Below are 21,918 nucleotides of genomic sequence, written 5' to 3' on the forward strand. Positions count from 1 at the left end.
AAGAAAGTCACATCCTGATAAAGGTATCCCTAGAGCAGAAACCTGTCAGCTTTGCAATAAACAAACAAAATTAAAAGTTTAGCCCTGCAAAGTCTAGGTTTAAAAAAAAAAGTATAGATATCTTTGCTCCTTTTCAGAAAGTGTAACTATGCATATCAAAAAATGTTATATAGCTTTGATTTACATATATTTGCAGCTTAGTTTGCATTTCCTCTTTATAAATGTCACTTAGAAATCAGTATTTACCAATACATTATACAGCTACCACACTGATGAAATGTTCCAAAGAAATAATAAAAACTCATAGCTACTAAAGATGTATTTGCAAAATATTAACTGTTATGTAGCTATAAATAAACTAACTAGATTTTAGATACTTTACTAAAAAGTAAGATTTACATTTGTAGTTCAGACTTTTCTTCCTAAAACACAATGAGAATTAATTTTATGACAAGCCACTTTCTGAAATAAGCACTGTGGAAACATTCTAGTAAGCAGATTGCTGGTAGAACATACATGCACATTGGAAAATGGACAGATGTTTTGCAATAATGTGAATTTCTGGAGAAAGCAGCGCTCATTATCTATTGACAGAAAAGTCTAAGTATGTATATTTGAATATTTTGTGAAAAAAATCCACTGCAGTGAAAGAATTTAGTAGAACTTTTTTTTCTTATTTGTAGCAACAAGTGCAACAAATGAAGCCCATTATTAATACATAGTTGTTTCAGATGACAAGAAAGCCACCTATCAAAACCAACACCTATTGTTGCCAGCTGTTTGTCAATGGTGATGCTTCTTGGACTAGAACAAATGCAACTAACAGACATACATGGAATTCTCACGCTATTTTTGAAAGCGAAAGTTTTTCCTTGAGCATTTTTGACTCCCAGTAAATATGACTTTAATATTGGTAAGTGTCCACCTCCATAAAACCCCAAGCCCAAAAAAAAAAAACCAAAAAAAAAACCAGGCAAAAGAACCTCACATAGGTAAGACTAACAACTTCTAAAGAGTAAGAGGAAAAAAAATACCCAAAAAACCCAAACACATCAGAATGCCATTTATTTTTCAAAAAGTCACCCCTCCAGTATAACAAGATACCTTTTGAAAGCAGTTGCACTGAAATTTGCATGGTTAATACTGTAACCTTATGTGTGTAAGGATGGGATAGGCCATTGGATTTGGATATTCTCACTGACAGTTTCAGAGTAATTGCATTATGCTAAAGTGTTGAGAAGGAGAAGCAACATTGATGGACTTAGTCTACAACTATTCTATTCCTGCTGAACAGATTGATCTAAAACAGAGCCACATGTAGAATCTGAGAAAAGCATATGACACTTTCTTAACATTTCTCCATCATTGAACTTTGATCTTTAATCCTCATTTACATTTACTTTTGATTGCCATTGCAAAGTTGAATGGCAAAGGCTATATGTGAATTGATTTCTAGCAAAAGCCACAAACCACCAAATTATCCTTTTTGTGCTTTTATTAAAAAAAAACAAAAAACAAAAAAAAATCTGGCCAGATTTCAAATTCATAGAAATGAAACCTTAAACTCCACCATTTTCTACTAGGCTTCATAGCAGTGCTTCACTTGCCTTTCTTCAGCAAGTGGAATTCTGCCCATTTTTAGCCCCTTGTTCTCTTGATATGAGGCTCTAACACCAATGGAAGATCACTGTTTCACAAAGCATAACATGAAATCCATTTTATTTGGAGTTCTATTTAACACTGTCCATAGCAGAGGGCAGTGTTCTGTGCTCTGATGGGCTGCAGGACAGACCAGATGAAAGCAGCAATGCTCAGGAAAGGCCCACAAACTGCAACAAAGATGCAGTTAGACCTCCACAGCTGAGACACTGGATGTACCATGAGAATAAAGCTATGTATTTTCATGAGAATAAACATATATAATGCATGCACCATTTGCTCCAAGTCCACAAGTGTGCTTCTTTATACCCTGAGTTTTAGAAGTGATGCCAAATACCCTGGCTGTAAAAAAGACTACTTAGAAGCTACAGACATTGCTTCTTGTTTTAAAATGGAAATTCTTGAGTCTCCAAAGAAATGACAAATTGCAATTCAAGATTCTTTCATATTTCCTGAAGAATGTAATCTTACCAAAATTTACTAAAATAAAAAATAAAGCAAGGTTTGCTGGAGAAAGGAATAATGCTATGTATAAAAGATCACCATAATCTCAAACATATTAGGTAAAACTGTGTAAATTATGGTAAAATGAAACTGAACTGACTACCTTCAAAAATATTTCTGTACTACTTCTGAGCAAAATAATATCTTTCCCAGAACCTAAAAACTTTGATGAAAAATTTGGTCAAACCTTTATAAATTTAGCAAATTATAGTACTTGCACACATGAACTCCAATTGTCATCCTCCACATAAAGACATTGCAAATTACGTGCACACCAGACGAAGGTAGGTTTATGTGGACAGTAAGTATCATTCAGGTAGTTTGAATGGCAGAATAAAGTGTCCAAAAAGCACAACGACTTTCATTGAGGCTTGAAATTGTAGAAAATTTATAAAGGCCTGGAAATAAATCCTAAAGTCAATACTCAAAAAAGGTTAGCAGATTTAAGATGGACAGATAGGCAGTTCAGCCAGTTTCACTGAAGTAAGGGTTTGCCCCAAGATGTAACTCAGTGTAGAAAAGATTGTAATGTCAATCAACATTACTTTAAGCTCTCCTCTTAATTATGAAATTATAACTGAACTGATAAAGGCAAATATATTAGTGTAGAGCTTTAGTATCACATCATATTCTGATTAAGGAATTAAAAAAGAAAAAAATCAGTGGGGAATTGAAAAATGGCTACAAATAGTAGGTGTTTCAAAATAATTTTAATAGGAACTTATTATTTGCTATTTTTAGCTTGTTTCTATCATGGCTAGTCTTTTGCCTTAGTGGCATTTTAAACTGGATTAACTTTTAAAATAACATATGAAGACTGATTTAAATGGCAAATGAAGATTAAGACAGGTTATTTGACTTTGTTAAATCATTCTACATATATATTATAAAATGGCTTGTTTGAATGAGATATGTATTAGTTTAAACACACAAAGTTTCAGAAGAAAAACTTGCCATGATATTTTATAATTTTGGGATTGAGGGCAGAAAACTAAATCAGTCTACCTGAAATTAGTATACTGAACTGATTTTTCACTTTGGCTTTGATCACTATAATTTCCATGAAAGTGTTTTCTGTAATCAGCCCTGGCTAGGTGTGTATGCTCATCATTCCCATACTGATAAGAGGGTAAAAACTTAAGGGTGCTAAGAACACATTATTTGACTAGTCTTCCACTGTTTTCATTATATTTTTCCTCACTTTTATCCTTACCTCCATACTTGTGTTTCTTCAGATAACCAGCTCAGTCCACCAGCAATATTTTTAATGTTTAGTGTTTAAGGCACCACTCATTCACTTTGCTCAGAAACCTCACACTATATCTTCCTCAGCTTACCTTGTTCAGCTAGCTAGGAGACTAATGCAGTCTTTCTCATTAGTGGCTGGTAAGCGATCATTTACAGAACTGGAGGTTTAAGTGCTCAAGGCATGATGCTGTCTTCCACAAATTATTCCAAGAAATCCCGATCAGTCAGCTTAGCCCACACTTATGCTTGTATCTCTAGGCACGCGCCATGCTGCACCATCAGCACCCAGTGCAATGTAGCAGTAAACATCTGCACATCCTGTGGCTCATCCTTTCTGAATAGACCCAGGCCTCCAGTCTTCTCCAGAGGATGAATTTGGGATTGTTCCTAGCTCTACAGACTGCCAGACTAGGCTGGTGAATTTAAACAGCTTGCCCATTTCACAGCCAAGACTGGAATCTAGCAACGCACGGGCATGTTATCTCTCTTGTCCTTTCACCACACAGTCTCATCATATGCAAGTAACTTGCCAGCTCTCCTCTTAAGAGCTGTAAAAGGCAGTGGCCTCCAGTGTTTAGTACTATGCTGCCTGTAATACTGATCATCTTATGGAATCCCTTACCAATACTTTCCTTATTGAGGACTGGGAATCCATTTTATTGCCGAGTTCCACGGTGACACATCTGACCACACAAAACAAGGCAAAAAAACTAGCTCATCATACAGCAAGTTAACTATTAAACCAAAATAATTTGCTTCTGCATGCTGGTCCTGTCATACAGGGAAACTGGGAAGAGGATGCCCATTGTGGTCTCTAGGTGAACTCTTTTTTAATTTAAATAAAGTGTATAGTTTAAATTTTCATATTTTTACACAATGCACTCATCCTAGACACTTAGAAATGCAAAACTCTTCAGAAAGAGTTCAGTCAAGTAACTACTCACTTTTTGGTTGTACTTTTCCAAACAAATAAATGGCTGGCACCAAAAGATATTATTTTAAACTCTTTGAAAGCAAGGTCATTTATTTCTAGGGGGCAGTATCCAAATGCCTGAATCAACAAGTTAGGAGAGGATAAGGGGATGAAGAAGCAACAGTATCTATCTAGGACTCACGGCAGGAATACTATTCAGGGGGCTGAAGAACCTCACAATTGAAACTAGAAAAGGGCTCCTACTCAGCAGAAGCCCTTTCTGCATAATGTTAACAGAATACTACAGACTGGCCTTAGTAATGTCCCACAGAAGTTTTCCTAAAGATGCCTCTTTTATTGTCTTTAAACATAACATATTTTAGTGCACCACACTAGCACTTGTTCATGGAACAATGCTGAATAATAGGTTCAGTACCCAAGGTTGAAAAAATTTCTTGGCATAAATAATACATTTCTTCAAGCTTATTTACTGAAGTCTTAAGTCTCAGAATAACTTCTGTGTTATGCCTGAAGTGTCTTGGTAGATACTCAGCAAGAAAATTACCATGATAAGCAAAAGTCATCCTGCTAGTTAAGTAGCTCACACCCGTATTTTCTTACTGAAGTTATGACATTACCATTCAGAGCAATGAGAGTTTAGAAGAGGACATGCAAGGGGCATTATGAATTGTCCCTGAGCAAATACTCAGAAATATTAAATATTACTAACAATGTAGACTTTGCCAAAAATAGTTTATAAATGCCAACACCTGTGTAAAAAAACAAAAAAAACAAAAACAAAACAAACAAAACCTGGCATCAAATTATAAATATGCTGATGAGTTAGATACAATATCATTTTCAAGATTATAATGAATCAAAAGTTATCAACCTTGAATTATGCTTTCAAATATTGCTATCCTTGATCAGTTTAGTCTCTCTTTCCACGGCATTTCAGAACCCAATATCTGGTATTTCCTATCAAAGAATAGCCCTACATCGTTAAATTAGTCCCTCAGTGACTTCTGGATGAGATTTTTACAAACAGAGGCCCGACCTACCAGTCCACAAGCTGCTTCCACACTATGAAGTTGTACTTACTGCTTTGAAAATCAATCTCTGTCCGAAGAATCTCATTCCTCTCTCCCTTTTATTAGAAACATAATTAACACTAATCATATGTATGATTGAATTTTGTAATTCATTAGTATTTTGGAAACCCAATTACTTTTTTTTTTTTTTTAATAAGGTAGAATTTATTTGGAAATAATTTTTATAGCAAAAAAAATTAAATACACACTTAGATACACACTGTGAAAATAAAGATTACTTTCCCTGCCATCAACTCACACAAATTAGAAACTTGACAAAACTTGACAAATTAGAACTTTTCACCAGCTTTGCATGCTGTTCCTACAGTGTGATTTTGGAGCTGGGCCCTTGGCTTCAGAAGTTCAAGGCTTATTCATAGAAACATCACACAGACACACTCTTTAAGTCACTTTAAAACACTCAATATTGACTTGATTTTTCCTTTGAGATACAGAATTCTTCTGCGGGGTTGAAACAAGAATCAAAAGCAAGTTTCTGAACAAAACGATTTTAGAGTTGTCTTCAAAGTTGCAGGGAGACTTTTAGAAGGTTAAGAAAATAGCAAGAGGTTTCTCTATTTCTGAAATATTAACCTGAGGAAGAAAAAAAAAACTGTCCCAGAAACATCATGAAGCTATCTGCAGTAGGCACCTTTAAAATACAACCTGAAAGGATGACTATTCACAAAAACAGTAGTGAAAAGGAGTTAAAATTACACTTTCTTATTCACTACTAAGAATCCTAAGACTTATGATTTCATTTTGTAGGTTAGCCTACTATACTGGACACAAATAACAACATTTTTTTTACTTCATGGAATAAGAAGAGTTCTGTTTTATTCACTGAAGACTTTATATTTGGAGCAGGGGGAAATGTCCTCATCACATGAGCTTAAGAAAAGATGCAGAACTTCCAAATCATCCCTTCTTTACAGCTTCACAGTTAACAGAAACATGCAGAAATATCCTGCCTCTGTAGCAGACAAAATGAAAGAATACAGACTTCTAAAATGATGAGAAAGGAGAGCAGTGCTGGCACCATTTCAGCCACTTGACAGCCAAAGCTGATTCATAAAAAGCAGCAATTTGCTTGAGCCTGTAGACATGTCACAATGTTTTATGCACACTGAGCAGTGCTGTGGTCAGTTACCAGGCTCTGTGCCTTCCAAACACATCAACCACCTTGACAATTGCCCCGATAGATAATAGCATAGGAGAAGTTAAGTGTCTCACAGACATGCCCTTGCTGGATTTAGGAAACAAGTCAGAAGCCTACTACTGCACTTTCTGGATCATAAAAGTAGCCCACCTCTAATTTTCTCCTCTTATAGGAAGTGCCAGAGAAAGTTAAAGCAAAACAGAAAGAGATTTTCAACCTTTTTTTGCCCTCACTGGCTTTGTCAGCTCTCACTCTCTTAACTAAGCTACTTTTTCAGATCTGACCTTTTCTTTGCCTTTATTAAAAGAAACTAGAGCACCCACTGGGCCCCCAGGTACTGACAAGACCTCTATAAGCCTCCAGAACAAAACATTTCCCAGTGAAATTTACATAGTAATTGTCCTAGCATGTCAAAGTATTCAATTTACAGCAACAAGCTTCAGTCACACCATGTTTCTGTTCCAATCTAGTCTTGTCAGCTGAGCCTGATTAAGTAGAGATAACTAGTAATTTCTCCTGCTATTTGACAAGGCTGTAAAATTAGCTTGGGTGTGAGTTGATGGCAGGGAAAGTAATCTTTATTTTCACAGAGACTCACAGCTGGGAAGCAAGCAGGCATTACTGGGTATGGGCTTCAATAAATGTCACAACACTTTACTAGAACAAATAAACATTCTCCAAAACATTAGTAGGACTTTAATGAAAAAGAAGAAAAATTGCATAGTAGAAATTGTTTGTGAAATTGCTATTAAATGCATTATCAGCATGTCTTGGGAACTAAGGAGGCAAAGTCCTGTGCTCTATGTAGACTTCCCTCAGCATGGAATTCATCAGAAATGATGGAGCTCAATTAGGTGCTTGTTACTTTATGTCAAATTGCCTCATTTTAGCCTGTCAGGTACAGTTTCTTCAGTAGCACTCTCTGTCTCTGAAGAAATCGAAGTCTGAATTTGCCTTGCTTTGTCCTTCAAACCAAAAAGTTCCTCTAACCAAGGGAAGAGCCTAAGAGTCAGATAAATTATATTGACATAAAGCACATTATCTACAAAGTTTTGTTTTACAAAACTCATTTTGTTTTACAGTGACTCATAAAATCATCATCACGTATGGAAAGATGTAATAAATTAAAAATAATCATTAATATGTTCAAGAAACTTATCTACTCAGCCATATGTATTAAATCTAGGAGGCTTGGGAAATAATACATGTAGTCATTTCATACTATCTCAAAGTTCCTTATTACCAAGTGCACATAAGAAGGCATCCTAGTACTCTAATTATATTTTAGCTTAAACCTTGCACTTTGTGACCTATGAATTTAAAAATAACATCAGACCAATTTATTTAATACATACACAAGCAAACACCCTCAAAACACTGCTATTTCTCTGATCTCTTAAAAAAAATCTAGTTAAAATTCATTCATTCAACCCTGCATACTTATCTGATTGTCTCTCACAAGTAAGGCAGACCTCAATAAAAAGACCATCAATAAAAAGACCATCAATAAAAAGCCTCTAGTTTCAGTCTAAGGTCATTTTCATGGCTGAAGAAGAAACAGGATTAGAATTCAGGTTTTCGTCACTTCAAAGTGCATTTTAAAGCACACTACTTCAGGAAAAAACCAACCTGTGACATTCAATTACCCTTTAAACATCCATTCCAGAAGTCCTAGTTATCTTATTACCACTTATATTCCCTTATATTCCAAAGGCACCCCATAGGCTTCTAGGAGCCCTCTAAAAGCTCAGCCACTCCTAGTTTTGCATCAGTCCTCAGGTACTTCTCTCAACTGCTGTGATCATTCAAAGACCATTGAGAGGAGACTCAAACAGACATCAGTTCCCTCAGCATTCATGGGTACATCCCCTCAGGCCCAAGGACTTACTATGTCCAGTTTGCTTAAGCATAAAATACTTAATTTTCAAATACACTCTTTCTGTGATCTACCTACATCACTTCACCTCTCTTTTTCACTGCAATGTATGGTCAGGCTTACACCTCTCAACACCAGCACCTGTACACAGTAGAAGAGATGATGGGCAAGATAGTACTAGATCTGACCAGTGTTGGTAATACTGAAATCACAGCTGATAAACAAGGGAGCAAATACTGTGAAAAAGCTGCTGGGCCTCATGGACCACATGTGCCAACAAGATCAGTAAATACTCATGCCTACTACCACATCCTGTGGCCAGCACAGCCTTCAGAAAATTGGAGCTCAAGAAGCTTACTCATAATCAAACCAGGCAAAACAGAAGTTGTTTTTCCATTCCAGCACTGCTGCACATCTGCTGTCCTTATTACATGAGGTGCAACAGCTAATTGTGTTGCCATTGAGAATGTACTGCTTAGAATGTACAACCTTACTGAGGCAAGGTATACTGAGGCTCTTCATAAAACTACTATATTAACAACATATATCATCACTTTCAAACCTCAAAGATAAAAACCCCAGAATATCCCACATTCCACACAAATCTTATTTGTGTGGAAATAAGTACATCCACAAAGCTGGATGTACTTTCCAATTTTACTATTGTATTATTTGACAGTTAAAAGTTCAAGCTTTAACCATTGCCAAATGCTAATAGACTTGGCTATCCCAGATGTACAGAACAAGCTGGAGGGTAAATATTCTTCAGAATTCCTGTCCCCATTAAGTTTAGATTTCACAGTTATGTTTACTGCAGCTTGCTATTTTCTCAGCAGTGTGGGAGGATTTACTGGAGTCTAACATGCAAGGCATCTAAATACACAAGAACTACTTTTCTCCACGTGTACAAACAGATTATTTCTTTTATCAAATAATTTTCAGTGAACAGAAACAGTCCCATCAGGCTTGGACTCTCCCCACTGGCCTATTTAACACTGCAGCCTATTTCTCAATAAGAGGAGAGAAGAGGAATCATCCATCTTCAGCCATATTTTTGCTGTTGCTGCCCTAAAAAATAAAAGACACACAAGCACCCAGAAAGCACTTGGGAATTATTCCATGTTATTTCTTCCTATCAATACATATCATGCAGAGAAAGTGACAGCAGGCATGACAGAGACAGAAAGCCATAGGTTTTCTTGGGTATAAAATATTCCTGATCCTGTTTTGAGGAGCTGCACTTCAAATGGGATGCCCTGAAGCAATTGCAGAGAACAATCCGGTCAGGCTTGGAAATGGGGACACTGCCTATCCTGTTTGGGACCACATGACTTTCCACTTTCACTACATTTTTCAGCAACTACACAAAACAGTTTGAAAAGCACAGTAACAATCTCTAGCTTTTCCACTACACACTAAAACCACGCCTTGAGTTTAAACAGGTTTCTCTGTGGCCAGATAAATTAAGCTAATACTAGTAATCAGCAGTATGAAGCAATGCAATGTGTAGGTGTGTCTGAAGACATTTCTGATTCTCCAAAATGAATGAGAACTAGAAAAAGCCTTGTTTTTCAGTCTTTGTTTTTTCTGTTGAATTTTTGATCATATGGTAGGAAGAGCAATAGAAATAACCAATTACTTCCATAAGACTTATTAAATATTTGTAAGTTCAGCATACTTAAATGGCTTAGTCTAATTTTTTTTTTTTTTTTTTTTTTTTTGCAAGGCAGGACAAACCAAGCCTCTCTTTAAGACGATAGACTGCAGAGGGAATTAACTGGAATTTATCTTGGAGCACTGGATTAAAGACAAACTTTTACATTTTAGTTTTAGAGACAATATACATGAGCTAGATTGTGACAAATGCACTGTATTTATAAAAAAGAAAGTAACTAAATACAATGCAATAATTACTTTTTTAAGGTATTCAGTTAGGTACTACTGCCTGCCTATGTATCTAACTATATCCCTTTCCCAAGAGCTTAGTAATACTAGAATTTTTGCAAAGCATACTAAAACATAGAGATTAAGAGCAACTCCAACTCTGTTAACTCTGCAACTACTCTAAAGAAACACAAAAATGGAGCCAATCAAAAAACACACTGCCCAGAGAAATCCCATTACATATTAATTTTAGCCTCTTTTAAAAATACAATGGAGAGCAACCACACTGCATTTAAATGTTTTGAGAGAGAACCATTCAGGCACTGTCTCAGCTTCTGCTACTGAAAAGGAGAGTTTCAGTTATGCAGAACCCATGGAATGAAATTTGGTTTTGTTATTAGAAACAAATAAAACCTCAGTACTGTTCAAGACACAAAAGATGTAACCAGCCCTTAGCTAAACACTCTTATTTCTTTGATTGTGAAAATGCATTTCTTCTGAGGGTTGTGAAAATTTTAATGCCTAAAAAAATGAGCACAGTTCAGACTTCTAAAAAAGAATATTGTTGGGAGTGACAGTGAAGGGCCAGAGCTTCACACATCAACAGCAAGACCAGCAGACAAGAAAAGGATTGGAAACACTGACTCCAGCTCATACAAGCTAAAAACCAGGCATGACAAGAATCATGTTGGACATTTTTAATGTACAACAAGAATGCTAAGAATTTCATTACCAAATGAATCTATCTGTGCCCAAAGAAACCTTAAAAGGATGAGATTTCTTGTAATAGATTACTCAGGAAAGCCAGGGAAGATTTGCACATCTAAGACTACCCAAGACATAAACTCATAGAATAGCTTGAGCTGGAAGGGATTCACAAAGATAATCAAGGCCCTGCACAAGACAACTCCAAGAATCACACCATTTGTCTTAGAGCACTTTCCAAACATTTCTTGAACTCTGCCAGGCTTGGTGCTGTGACCACTTTCCTGGGGAGCCCGATCCAGTGTCTGATCACCCTTTGAGTAAAAAAACACCTTTGATCTAATATCCAACCTAAACCTCCCTTGATGCAGCTTCATGTCATTCCTTAGGGTCCTGTCATTGGCAACCACAAAAGAGAGATCAGTGCCTGCCCTTCTTTCCCTCACGAGGCAGACTGCAGTGAGGGCTCCACTTTCTCTCCTCCAGGCTGAAGAGACCAAGTGACCTCAGCCACACCTCATACAGCTTCACCTGTACATCCTTCATCTTCATGATACTCCTCTGGATGCTCTCCAATAGCTTTTTTATCACTCTTACATTGGGGTGCCCAAAACTGTACACAGGACTCAAGGTGAGGCGGCACCAGCACAGAGCAGGACAATCCTCTCCCTTGCCTGGCTTGTAACGCTGTGCTTGATGCACTCCAGGAAATGGTTATCAACAATTAATCTACAAATTTTAGATAAAATGAGACCTTCTGTTGAAATTAAGATACATAAACATGTAAAAAAAAATTATAAAGCCTGCAAATTTATTGGTATCAGGGACTAACTTGAATTCCTTGAGTCAATAAGGAAAAGCTTAAAAATGGATTGTCTAGCATAAAAAGACTTAGGAGCCTGAAACAGGATAGGTAAAAAAAAAATTATATTCACTGATCAGACTAGATGATTGCAATCCTTCCCCCAAGTCTCATTAAAGTCATTATTAGTATGCTATTCAAAATGCAAGTCAGATTCAGTTTTGTTTGTTTGAACAAAGCTGGCATGAATAGCAGAATATTTGATAATGTGGAGAAGATAAGAATTCATTTCAACTGGTACATTCAGTATTAGAATAAGTAGCATTTCGCTTTCTACAATAGAAAATAATACTGCCAACTTTTTCCCTAGCATTAGCAGGTTTGTTGTATTCTAGACCACACAAAGTGGAACAAAGCAGGTAAAAACAGAAATGAATGAAAACACTTTTCTTGTGGGTTTTGAAATATTTCATATATTGGTACAGAATTTCTAACCCCTAAATATTAATTCCCTTGCTTTCTCTCAATACTACCCAAAACTCAATGTTCCCTTTTACTTTGGCTGACCAGAACTCTTATTTTCACTAAATCAGTCCTGAAACCAAATAAACTGAGGTGATAAGCCTCTTTCAGATTGTTATTTAGAATTAGGGAAAAAAAAAAAAAGATGTTGTTTAGTTTGATTGTTTCTTTGTTTAAACTTAAAGACACGGGTGATTGTGGGCAGAGAACAGAAAATTAGCTAATGTAGCTTGGCATCCACTGTGCCAAGGCTTTCACACAAGAGTGGAACAGAAAAAAGACATCAAAAACTACTCAGAAATGGAAAAAATATTCTTTGAGCACAGCTATGAGAGACAGAAAAAAAGCATGGGAGATATTAGTAGGATGCAATAAAAACATATTAAAGATGCAGGAAAGCTCAAGTCAGCCTTAAAATAGAAGTTAACTGTTTCATTTCAGTACAGATTTTTTTTTTACAGCACACATATTTTGCTGTCTTAAAAAGGAAAGAAGAATCAATCATAACATCATGCTGAAGTATTTTAAATATCACAGGAAAAACAAAAGACTATTATTAAACAGATTTGAAAACTTGATTTTCTCAGAGCTCAATCTTCTAAGCATCTGTTTAGTTCTACCCATTCCCCTGCAGAAGGTGTTATTTGCAAATCCTGAGCCCAAATTCCAAAGAAACTCAGAAAAACAAAGTTTATTTGTATTAAAAAGAACAAGATTTTTCTGCTGTCTTTGCGTACTTCCCAGAAAACCAAACACTTGGAAGTGGTTCTTCAAATTTCTTTGGTTTGACTTTGGAATATAATATTTTTGAAGTTATTTTAGAAGAATGGAGAAACTACTTCAGCTGCTGTTTTGATTTAAGTAAGTTTTTATTCAAATTACAGGATTTACCACTTAGTTTTGTAGCATTTGAAGACTAATTTTGTGGATTTTGTCTATTAATGGCAATAAAACCATTCTATTTGGTTCTATAAAATATATCATAGACAGTATTTTCAGGAAATACATCTTCAGCAGAAGATAACCATTTTCCCTGTGCAAATGGCATACACTAAATAGAGACAGAGGATCAAAACTCAAAGTTTATAATAGTAGCATCTCCCATAAATTTGCATAAGATGATAGCTAAAGGCCTCAAAGCAGTAAGAAGCTCCACAAAGCCAAACCCTTTATAATGTTCAAAAGTTGGCCAAATTAGACCTGCCTGCTATACCACACCTGATTTATCTACTATAATGTTACTGAAGAGAACCTTTTTCTCAGACAGAAATTACATAATTTTCCAATAGTTTGTCTGAAAGCAACTCTATTAATGCCATGGTTTAGCCCCAGCCTCTAGCACAGCTGACACACAAATTCATACAGAAAATTAACTCTACCCCAGCCAAAACCAGCACAATGACATGAGAATTACTTCACATTTCATACACACTTCTGAAAAGAGGAGACATTTCCAAAAGTGAAGTGCAGTTTGAGACTGGCCTAGTACCTAGTACACAGCAGCCCAGAGGTGTGCTTGTTTCTAACAATAGGTCAGAAAGTATTGTCAGACTCCTGTGTCTCTTGGAATTTCAAGAAATACACTTGCTTCAAGGTATAGCCACTAGAAGTATTGAGTCCAGCTTTGTCACCTTAATTGACACACTACTTAGTAGGCAATTATAGCACAAGAACATTTTTTCTCTTTATCTTTAGATGGTAAGCAATACAGTCAATTAACTAATGGGCTACTTGTATTATGTGTGTTTAACATAAGGAAGATTAGAAGGCCATGACTCAAGTCAGTTCAGTCAGGACACTACTAACACCCACCATAGGAGATTTCACTGAATGCCACAGGAAGCTGGCTGAACTGGAACATGGAAACAATGCAGGCACCTAAGGATACAAGCTTCCCAAATGAGACACTTAGGTACAAGTCAGAAAAATATCTGTGCTGGGGGAAAGAGGGCAGAGACAGTCTGGTGTGGCACTGACTCCTTCCTAATACGTCACTTCTGACAACACATCGCTTCTGGGGACGTGCACGGAAATGTCAGGGACTGTGAGGACAGCAGCAGGTGAGAAAGAAGTTGCCAGAAGACCAATTTACAAAAGCACAAAGGGATGACAAATCTGACAGCTTCCTTTTGTGTCTAGTCATTATCCTCTGCAGTCTTACTAACAGAGGTTGCTTCATGAACACATTTATTATACCAAAAATGCAATCTACCACAGCTTCAATGTTATACAGCTGTACATTTGAACTCAAACTTCTTGGAAGCACTCATTATATAATTTCAGCTAATTTTTCAAAGCACAAAGTAAAGAATATATATAAATCATACAGCTTGTTATAAAAATATATTTCTTTTTACTTAATCCTATGCAAACAATCCTAATGCATCGTTTACAAATTAAGAGAGAAACAGGTTTTTTTCTCAAAACAATGCAACAATTAAATGAGGCAGTTAACAATTAAAATTAAATTAGAAACATCTCTAAAAAAAGGTTAATTCATCTGCTGTGGATTTCTTTTTTTAAACTTTTACTATGCAAATATTCATATACTATTAGTTCTGTGGAAAAGACAGTTGCACATTTGACATAAAAACATGTTAGTTGCCATGATGTTTCTCTTCTCCCTGCACTTCTGTCAAGCTCTGAAGTTCAGCTCTGGTCTCTGACAACTTTTCATATCAAAATAAGTTAAGAAGTGGGATGATATCTTAATATGAATCTTTGTATAAGAGAATTGTATCTGCAGGAAAATAGAAACATAGTCATGGGGACAATTAGTTTTGTCTCACCTTTCCTCCATACACTGTGTGCATAAAATCCAATTAAAAGAGCAGGAAAATACCAGCTAGGGACACAAATCAAATCCACTCCCTTTTCAGAGCTCAGGTTCAGAATGACTCCAGAGGACAAGAGCCTGGAGCCTACAATGGCAATAGTACTCCTTTTCCTGTCACAGATAGGAAGTCCTACTCTTTGTATAAAGAAGCCACAAATTAAACAACATGAAAAGCAAGTTAGGTTTGCTGTATGACGATTCTTATGTCAGTGGTCCTGGTTATTTTACAGAATAACCTTCATCCCATTTCTCTGTGTTAATATTAATGTTTTAGGGAACAATACCATCATCCAGTGCCCCCAAATTCTGCCTGTTCATCATGCATATTCTGTTTTTACACAATTCTACGCAGCATAAATCAGCTGATGTATCAGCACTCGGCAGCTATTGCATTAACTTCTTATGCAACAAAACAGTAGAAACACTCTGTAATCACAGCCAAAATCTATATACAAGTTGTCACTCTGCTCCCCAGCCCAAAGATCTGCAGCTATTAACCAAATTAGAGAACAGGAGAAGCTATGTGAATGCTTTTTAGTCCAATTCACTATACACAAAATTTAATAAAAATCATTCTGTAATGAAAAGAGGCCTTTTATATTCTTAATGTGTTATATTCTTAATCAGATGAGAAGTCACTTTAAAAGACAGAGCAAATGATTTAACAACAGTGGTAAATTTTCCACTTCCTATAAAATGAAATGATGGCTTTTTGTTGACTGTTTATGTTTTACCTTCCTGGAAAACAACTTATCTAGAGATATACAAAGATTAAATCTTAAAATTAAATAGTTCAGGAAACAGTTTACATACTTAGGATGTCGGATGTCTGGCAGGGACCGTTCCAGTGCTATGTTGTTGCTAACAAATATGTTGAAGCCATTTTCCCTATAAGCAGAATCATCATGGTCTTCCTCTGTAAGAGGGTATGGTTTCCCATGTTCACCTTTCCCTATAACAAAACAAAACAATTATTCACCTCAAACTGACAGCAAAAAATGTACTACAAAGACAAAAAGAAGTTACACTGAACTTCAATTAGTACACTGTGCCTGGAACACTCAAAGAAATCTCTTGCAATGTCATTAGCAATAGCTGTTATTTTCAATACAAAACCAGAAAGTATGTACAAGTAACAAGATTCAAAAGCCCCTCTGAAGTCACCCAATTCATCTAACTTTCCTCTATCCAGACACACAATCAGGTTAAAGCCATTCTATATAGAAAAACTTCAGTTGTAAATGAAGCTGAGACCTTTCTTTTCCATAGCAAAATTATGAACAAATGGATCAGTTCCAGCAATCTGCATTTCAGTCACTATGAGGAACCTGGTTACTGAGTTACTTTACGTTACAGCACCCCTCACACCCACTCATGTTTTCAGAATGCAATTTCAGCACTGAAGTTTAGGGTTCCTCCTTCCAGAAGGAACAATGAGGAAACCAGATATTTTGCCCTAGGCTCCCTGAACACCCTTGCACTCCTAGGGACAAGACAGATGTACTCAGTGTTTCTAATGCCACAGCACCACGGAGTTGGTTTCAGAAACTGGTCACTTTGTGCTTCCCCAAAGAAATTATCTGCTTGTTCCCTAGAAAAAGCACAGACTTTTTATTCCAGCTTTTTATTCCCAAGTTAGTTCTCATCATTAGTCACTTGGCTTGCTTAGTACCTACCTGAGGCTACTATACCTCTACCTCTTCCAGTAAGAGAGCAGAGAGCAAATAAAAGCACTTCAAAGAAAATCAGAAAATAAAAGCCTTCAATTCTTCTCAACTACTTTTATTCTTCCCTTTTTTGCAGAGGATGTACTCTTCAGAGTTTTAAAACCCTTCAAGTCTACGCAGGTTCGCAAGAACATATTCTTTCTCTTACATCTCATTGAGCAGATTATAACCTCTCTGTCCTTCTACCACCAGGCACCCTCTTAAGAAAGTACCTCCTTTTACCTGGGCTCTTATAGGGAAATTAATCAGCTGCATTCAGTAAGTGATCAAGGGCATGTGATCCTCAGTTAATCAAGAGCATCTACAGGAGTGGATAAAGAAGAAAGCAACCAGAAGATGAGAGAAACATCCAGTGGCATTCCTAAAGCCCATAAGGCTCTGTTAGTTCCCTCTTTTGCACTGTACAAGACATTAAAAAACAAAGACTATGCAATTAAAGGTGCTGTAGTGACTCAATTTTAGCCTTTTTTCAGCTAAAATTTTAATTTCTTCATTCCAAAATTTGTGCATATATTTACGATTTAAATTCTTAATTAGAACAATGTCACTTACAAGGGGGGGAAATTAATTCCTATAATGAAACCCTTTCTGTTTATGCTATTGCATTACTAACAGGTATTTTGTCTATTTTATCCCCAAATGCATGCAACAGACTAACATAATATAAAATCTGAGACTAAGTTTCTATGTGAATATTTATGATTTCATACTAATAATGGGAAGGAAATATGATTATAAAAAAAGCAGCTAATAAGTCAAAGTACTACTCCAAATTCAGCGGTACAATTGTATCAAATATGATTCATAATAAAGTAACTCTAAGCTCATGTCATTCAACCTAAGACAGAAATTTTAGCCCCTCTCTTTCAGCATATATTCTACATAGACCAGAAGTAAATATTTTAACTGGCTATTGTTAAGAATTTTATCCATGTAGTTACTAATATTGTGAACATTCTGAAATAAATTACCTATATGATTAAAAAATACTACTGCAAATATTTTTTTAACCATAAAATTTCCTGTATATTCCAACAATTCACCCTGTGTGAAGAGAGGTGGATTCTTGCTTTGCTTTTCTTACATGAGTCCACTTGGCTCTTCAGGAAATGAATATTTATGCTAAGAGTTTTCTTCACAATGTCCCTTGCCAGTGAAATTGAAGACAAGCATTTTTAAAACAGTTTTCCATTCTTCTCCATCAATAAGAAGCCATATCACTGTGTATAAGCCAAAATTATAGACGTCATGGTTGTTATCTAGAATAACTCAGGAATGGGCAGAACACCTCCCCTATCATGGTGTGTTAGTATTTACCCAAATTGCTTTTGCACTTACGCAGTAGAGCGCAGCCATGAGGTGCACTAGAAGCTGTGAAGCATGACTCTTTCCTAACACTTTATTAAAATACTCATATATAGCATAAACAGAAGCTTATGCACTTTTTTGAATGTCATGACTATTTCTCCCAGCTTTTTGTTTGCTTGCTCTCTCACCCTGCAGTTCCTCCTGGTTAACTAGGGATCATTAGCCAGCGGAGCCATCTATCAGATCCAGCTGGAAGCAGTTCGCTAATTCCTCTAAAAGAGCTTTGGTAAAAAGAGTCCATTCCTTATGAATAACCTTGGAAGGAGAGAAATAAGAGAGCTCAGTAGAGAAGCATTAAAAAAATTCAGTACAAGTTTTGGGCAATCATTAGGCTTGAAGGAGAAAAGTGCCATGTATAAGCCTTCTCAGCATTACAAAAATATCATAAACACAGAAAACTCTCCTGTCACTGATGCACCTTCCTAGATGTCTGACAGTAATTTCTATCATTGCACAGTGGTTTGGAGGTGGACCTATACGCCAGGATAAAAAGGGGAAATTTCACAATTCAAGAAGAGTAAAATTCTGGTGAAAAGGACCCTGACTGTGTATAATTTAAAGTATAATTACTGGCTACAGAAGACTACTTTAAATATACTGATAGACAGATAAGCCCTCTTATAGTGTCTCTTCTGCCTGAAGGCAAAACAGCAATACAGAAAGTGCAACAAGGCTATTAAGTACTGTAGGACCTGGGAGTAAAAAACCCAATGGTGAATTTTTTTGCCTCTTTACATCTAAAAGGGGATTTATCCAAATGTAATGGATAAAACCAACCCAGCACTAAGACTTGATACTAAGTCTCTGAGGCTGGTTTACAATTGCAAAGTAAAAATAACCTCATAAACTAAGGACAATCAGAAGTTTTAGTTCAGGATTTTGATTTGTCAAGGAAGGGAGAAACCCAATAGCACAAGAATGACACACAGACTCAAGCTGGGCCCAAAAATCCCATCAAAATGCTCCACTGCATGGAAAGCCTCACAGCAATGTTTAATTCATACAGTGCCGTCTTACCTTTGTGATTACAGAATTATTAGTCTGATTTTTAACTCAGTAATCAATGTAAGGAAGCATGAAAATATACTAGGTTTTCCTCTTAAGGCACTATGACAGTTTTGGAGTCAACATCTCTACATTGCTTAGTACTGTGCTATTTTTAGGGTTCTTTCTAATACAGCATTTTAAAATGCTTCTCCATAGGTATTCACATAAAAAAACAGATAAAGTAAGATATTGAAGGCATCAAGATAAAGTACTGGCTTGGCCAAGTATTAGATACTCTATAAGGCTTTTTTAGCTCTACTCAGGGATGTTACAGTCTCCTAGGAAACCATACACTGTATACCTAGCCCTAAAAATTTTCAGTTCTATGCTTTACAACTTGTGATAACTGATAGTTCAAGGACACCTCAGTTAGGCATCTTCTGCTTATATATAATGCAGATAGAGCAGGAGGAGAATAAGCCCTCTTGTTCAACAGATGGCTCAAAGGGAAGACGATGAAGGTGAAACAAGAAAATAAAAAAACATTCTGTATCCTCAGTACAAAAATCTAATTGCAGAATAATGGCTCTGGATCAGCCACATTGGGATAGTTGCCAAGTACTATAATTTTGAAGAAAACAGGGATATTATTGGCAAAATAGATCAACTGTAAATCAGTTTGAAAATGCAACAGGAGTTCTGCACTACTTCCATACACAATAGATAGGGGACCTTGCTTAAAACTATAAACAACAAATCAAGTGGCAACAGGTTCTCATTTCAGGGTCTTTTGGGTTTTCTTTTGGGGTTTTGTTTTTATAATTCAGATGAACATTATTTATAATTCAGCAGGCATGGTAAAAAAGATTGGCTTTGCCATATAAGTTTAAGAAGCTCAGCAACTGCTTGACATCTTAACAGAGGAAACCAAGTGGATAAAGAACATAAGCCATTCAGTGTCTGTGGGGAAGAGCTGTGTAGAAATCTGAATTATTTACTGTTTATACTCACTGCTATTAATTTACTCAGGCATGACTACACAGCCATACCAAGTCAAGACTGTAATTCACATAAGTATTTAAGCACAGCCTTTAATTCAAGCCTTCAAGCATCCTTTAACCCTAAATCAGTAGTAGGGAATACTAATTCTCCATGTGCTAAATGATTTAGTACATACAAGGATTTTATTTTAATATGTAAACCTACAAATAATTAAGTCTTCTTGTTTGTAGTGCATTTTATTATTTTGGATAAGTTAATTCTGCCATTCTTTCAAATATAAATTAGGAATTACCTCTAAATATTCCACTGAGAATCTACCACAGTTCAGCTGTGCTCATCACTTAAACTCCAAGCTCATCCTCTCTCATGGAAGTTTTCACAGTGAGAACAGATGTTTAATCTTGTCCTAGAGCAATCTTTCAATATAGAACTGAAGTCCCATGAGGAGAGAGTGACTGCATTTCTTAGCAAAGGTAGACAGAGAAACACAAATTCCAAATGAATGCAGTCACACGTCAGCCTCAAAGAAAGAGTCTGAGACGTAATATGGGAAATAAAGATCAGCAGAATAAAGATCGACAGAATAAAAGTATTTGAGTCAGAGATTGTACATCATTTTGACACATAAATTTTCATTAAAAAAACTTTTTGATCCCTGATATGGCAACTGGCCAAGTCAGAGGGCAAAAAACCCTGTTTAAAGCAATTTGTGGTATCTTTTACATAATTTCTGAAATTTTCCTAGTGCACAGTTGCATACAAGTCTCCCATCTTTCACTGCAGAGATCAACTTCTTATTATTTAGGTAAGTAAAACAGATTAGCAACTGAAACTGCCAGCACATTCTGTTTTTTTGGAAGTGAATTTCCACTTCAGTACTAACAAAATAATTGTATTCCTTATTTTTCCTTTTCCTTGCAGACAGGAGGGCAGGGTGCAGAAATGACCTTCTCCTTTCATATTAGAAAAAAAATTGCTTGTTTTGAGCAAATGCCTTTTGTGTTTTTGAACATTTATGTTAATTTCCAATAAAATGGATGAAAATTTTAATTTAATAAATGCATGAATGATCTTTGACAATTTGTTATGGAGACAGAAAATTAAAACTGCATTTCTCATTGAAATAATTCCCTTCATATCAAATGGAACTACCCAGCTTGCAAAAAATTTGTAGGTGTATATTTACATGTATATAAAATGGCTTTTCAGACTGAAAGTAAGGAATATTTTTTCTAACTGTATGAGTAGTAAAACAATGGAACAGGCAATCCAGGGAACAAGTATAGGCACGCAAGAAATGATAACATGCCTCAGAAAGATGATTGATACAACTCTGGTCATCTATTAAGGTGGATTCCAAACTTAAATTTTTATGAATGCTACGAGAAATAGGAGGAGAAGTGACTATAGGTTCCCTGGGAGTCCATAAAATACGCATCAGAAACTGCAGTATATTTACCTCAAGTTTATTCTACTTTTCCTAAACTTCTCAGAGCATTTCACTCAGTTTTACAATTTCATTACCCTAATTTATATTATAGGGAAAGGAATTTAATGGATTTTACATCAATGGAAATAGGATCAAAAGTACCTTTTAAAAAATATTTTATCACTACCTTGTAGCAGCTTAAAAAG

General features: G+C 36.0%; 1 protein-coding gene across 4 annotated transcripts in view; it reads right to left on the reverse strand.

Moving 5' to 3' along the window:
* The window catches only part of GALNTL6 (polypeptide N-acetylgalactosaminyltransferase like 6), a 909,332-nt gene that overhangs the window by 234,856 nt on the left and 652,558 nt on the right, over positions 1-21,918 (reverse strand). For all 4 annotated transcript variants that reach the window (XM_068187107.1, XM_068187105.1, XM_068187106.1 and 1 more), the window contains exon 3: positions 16,013-16,151. In XM_068187107.1, coding sequence (XP_068043208.1) covers positions 16,013-16,151 — 139 coding nt within the window. The remainder of the gene's footprint in view (positions 1-16,012; positions 16,152-21,918) is intronic.

Source organism: Anomalospiza imberbis, chromosome 4 (genome assembly GCF_031753505.1).
Source record: "Anomalospiza imberbis isolate Cuckoo-Finch-1a 21T00152 chromosome 4, ASM3175350v1, whole genome shotgun sequence".
Classification (NCBI taxonomy): domain Eukaryota; kingdom Metazoa; phylum Chordata; class Aves; order Passeriformes; family Viduidae; genus Anomalospiza; species Anomalospiza imberbis.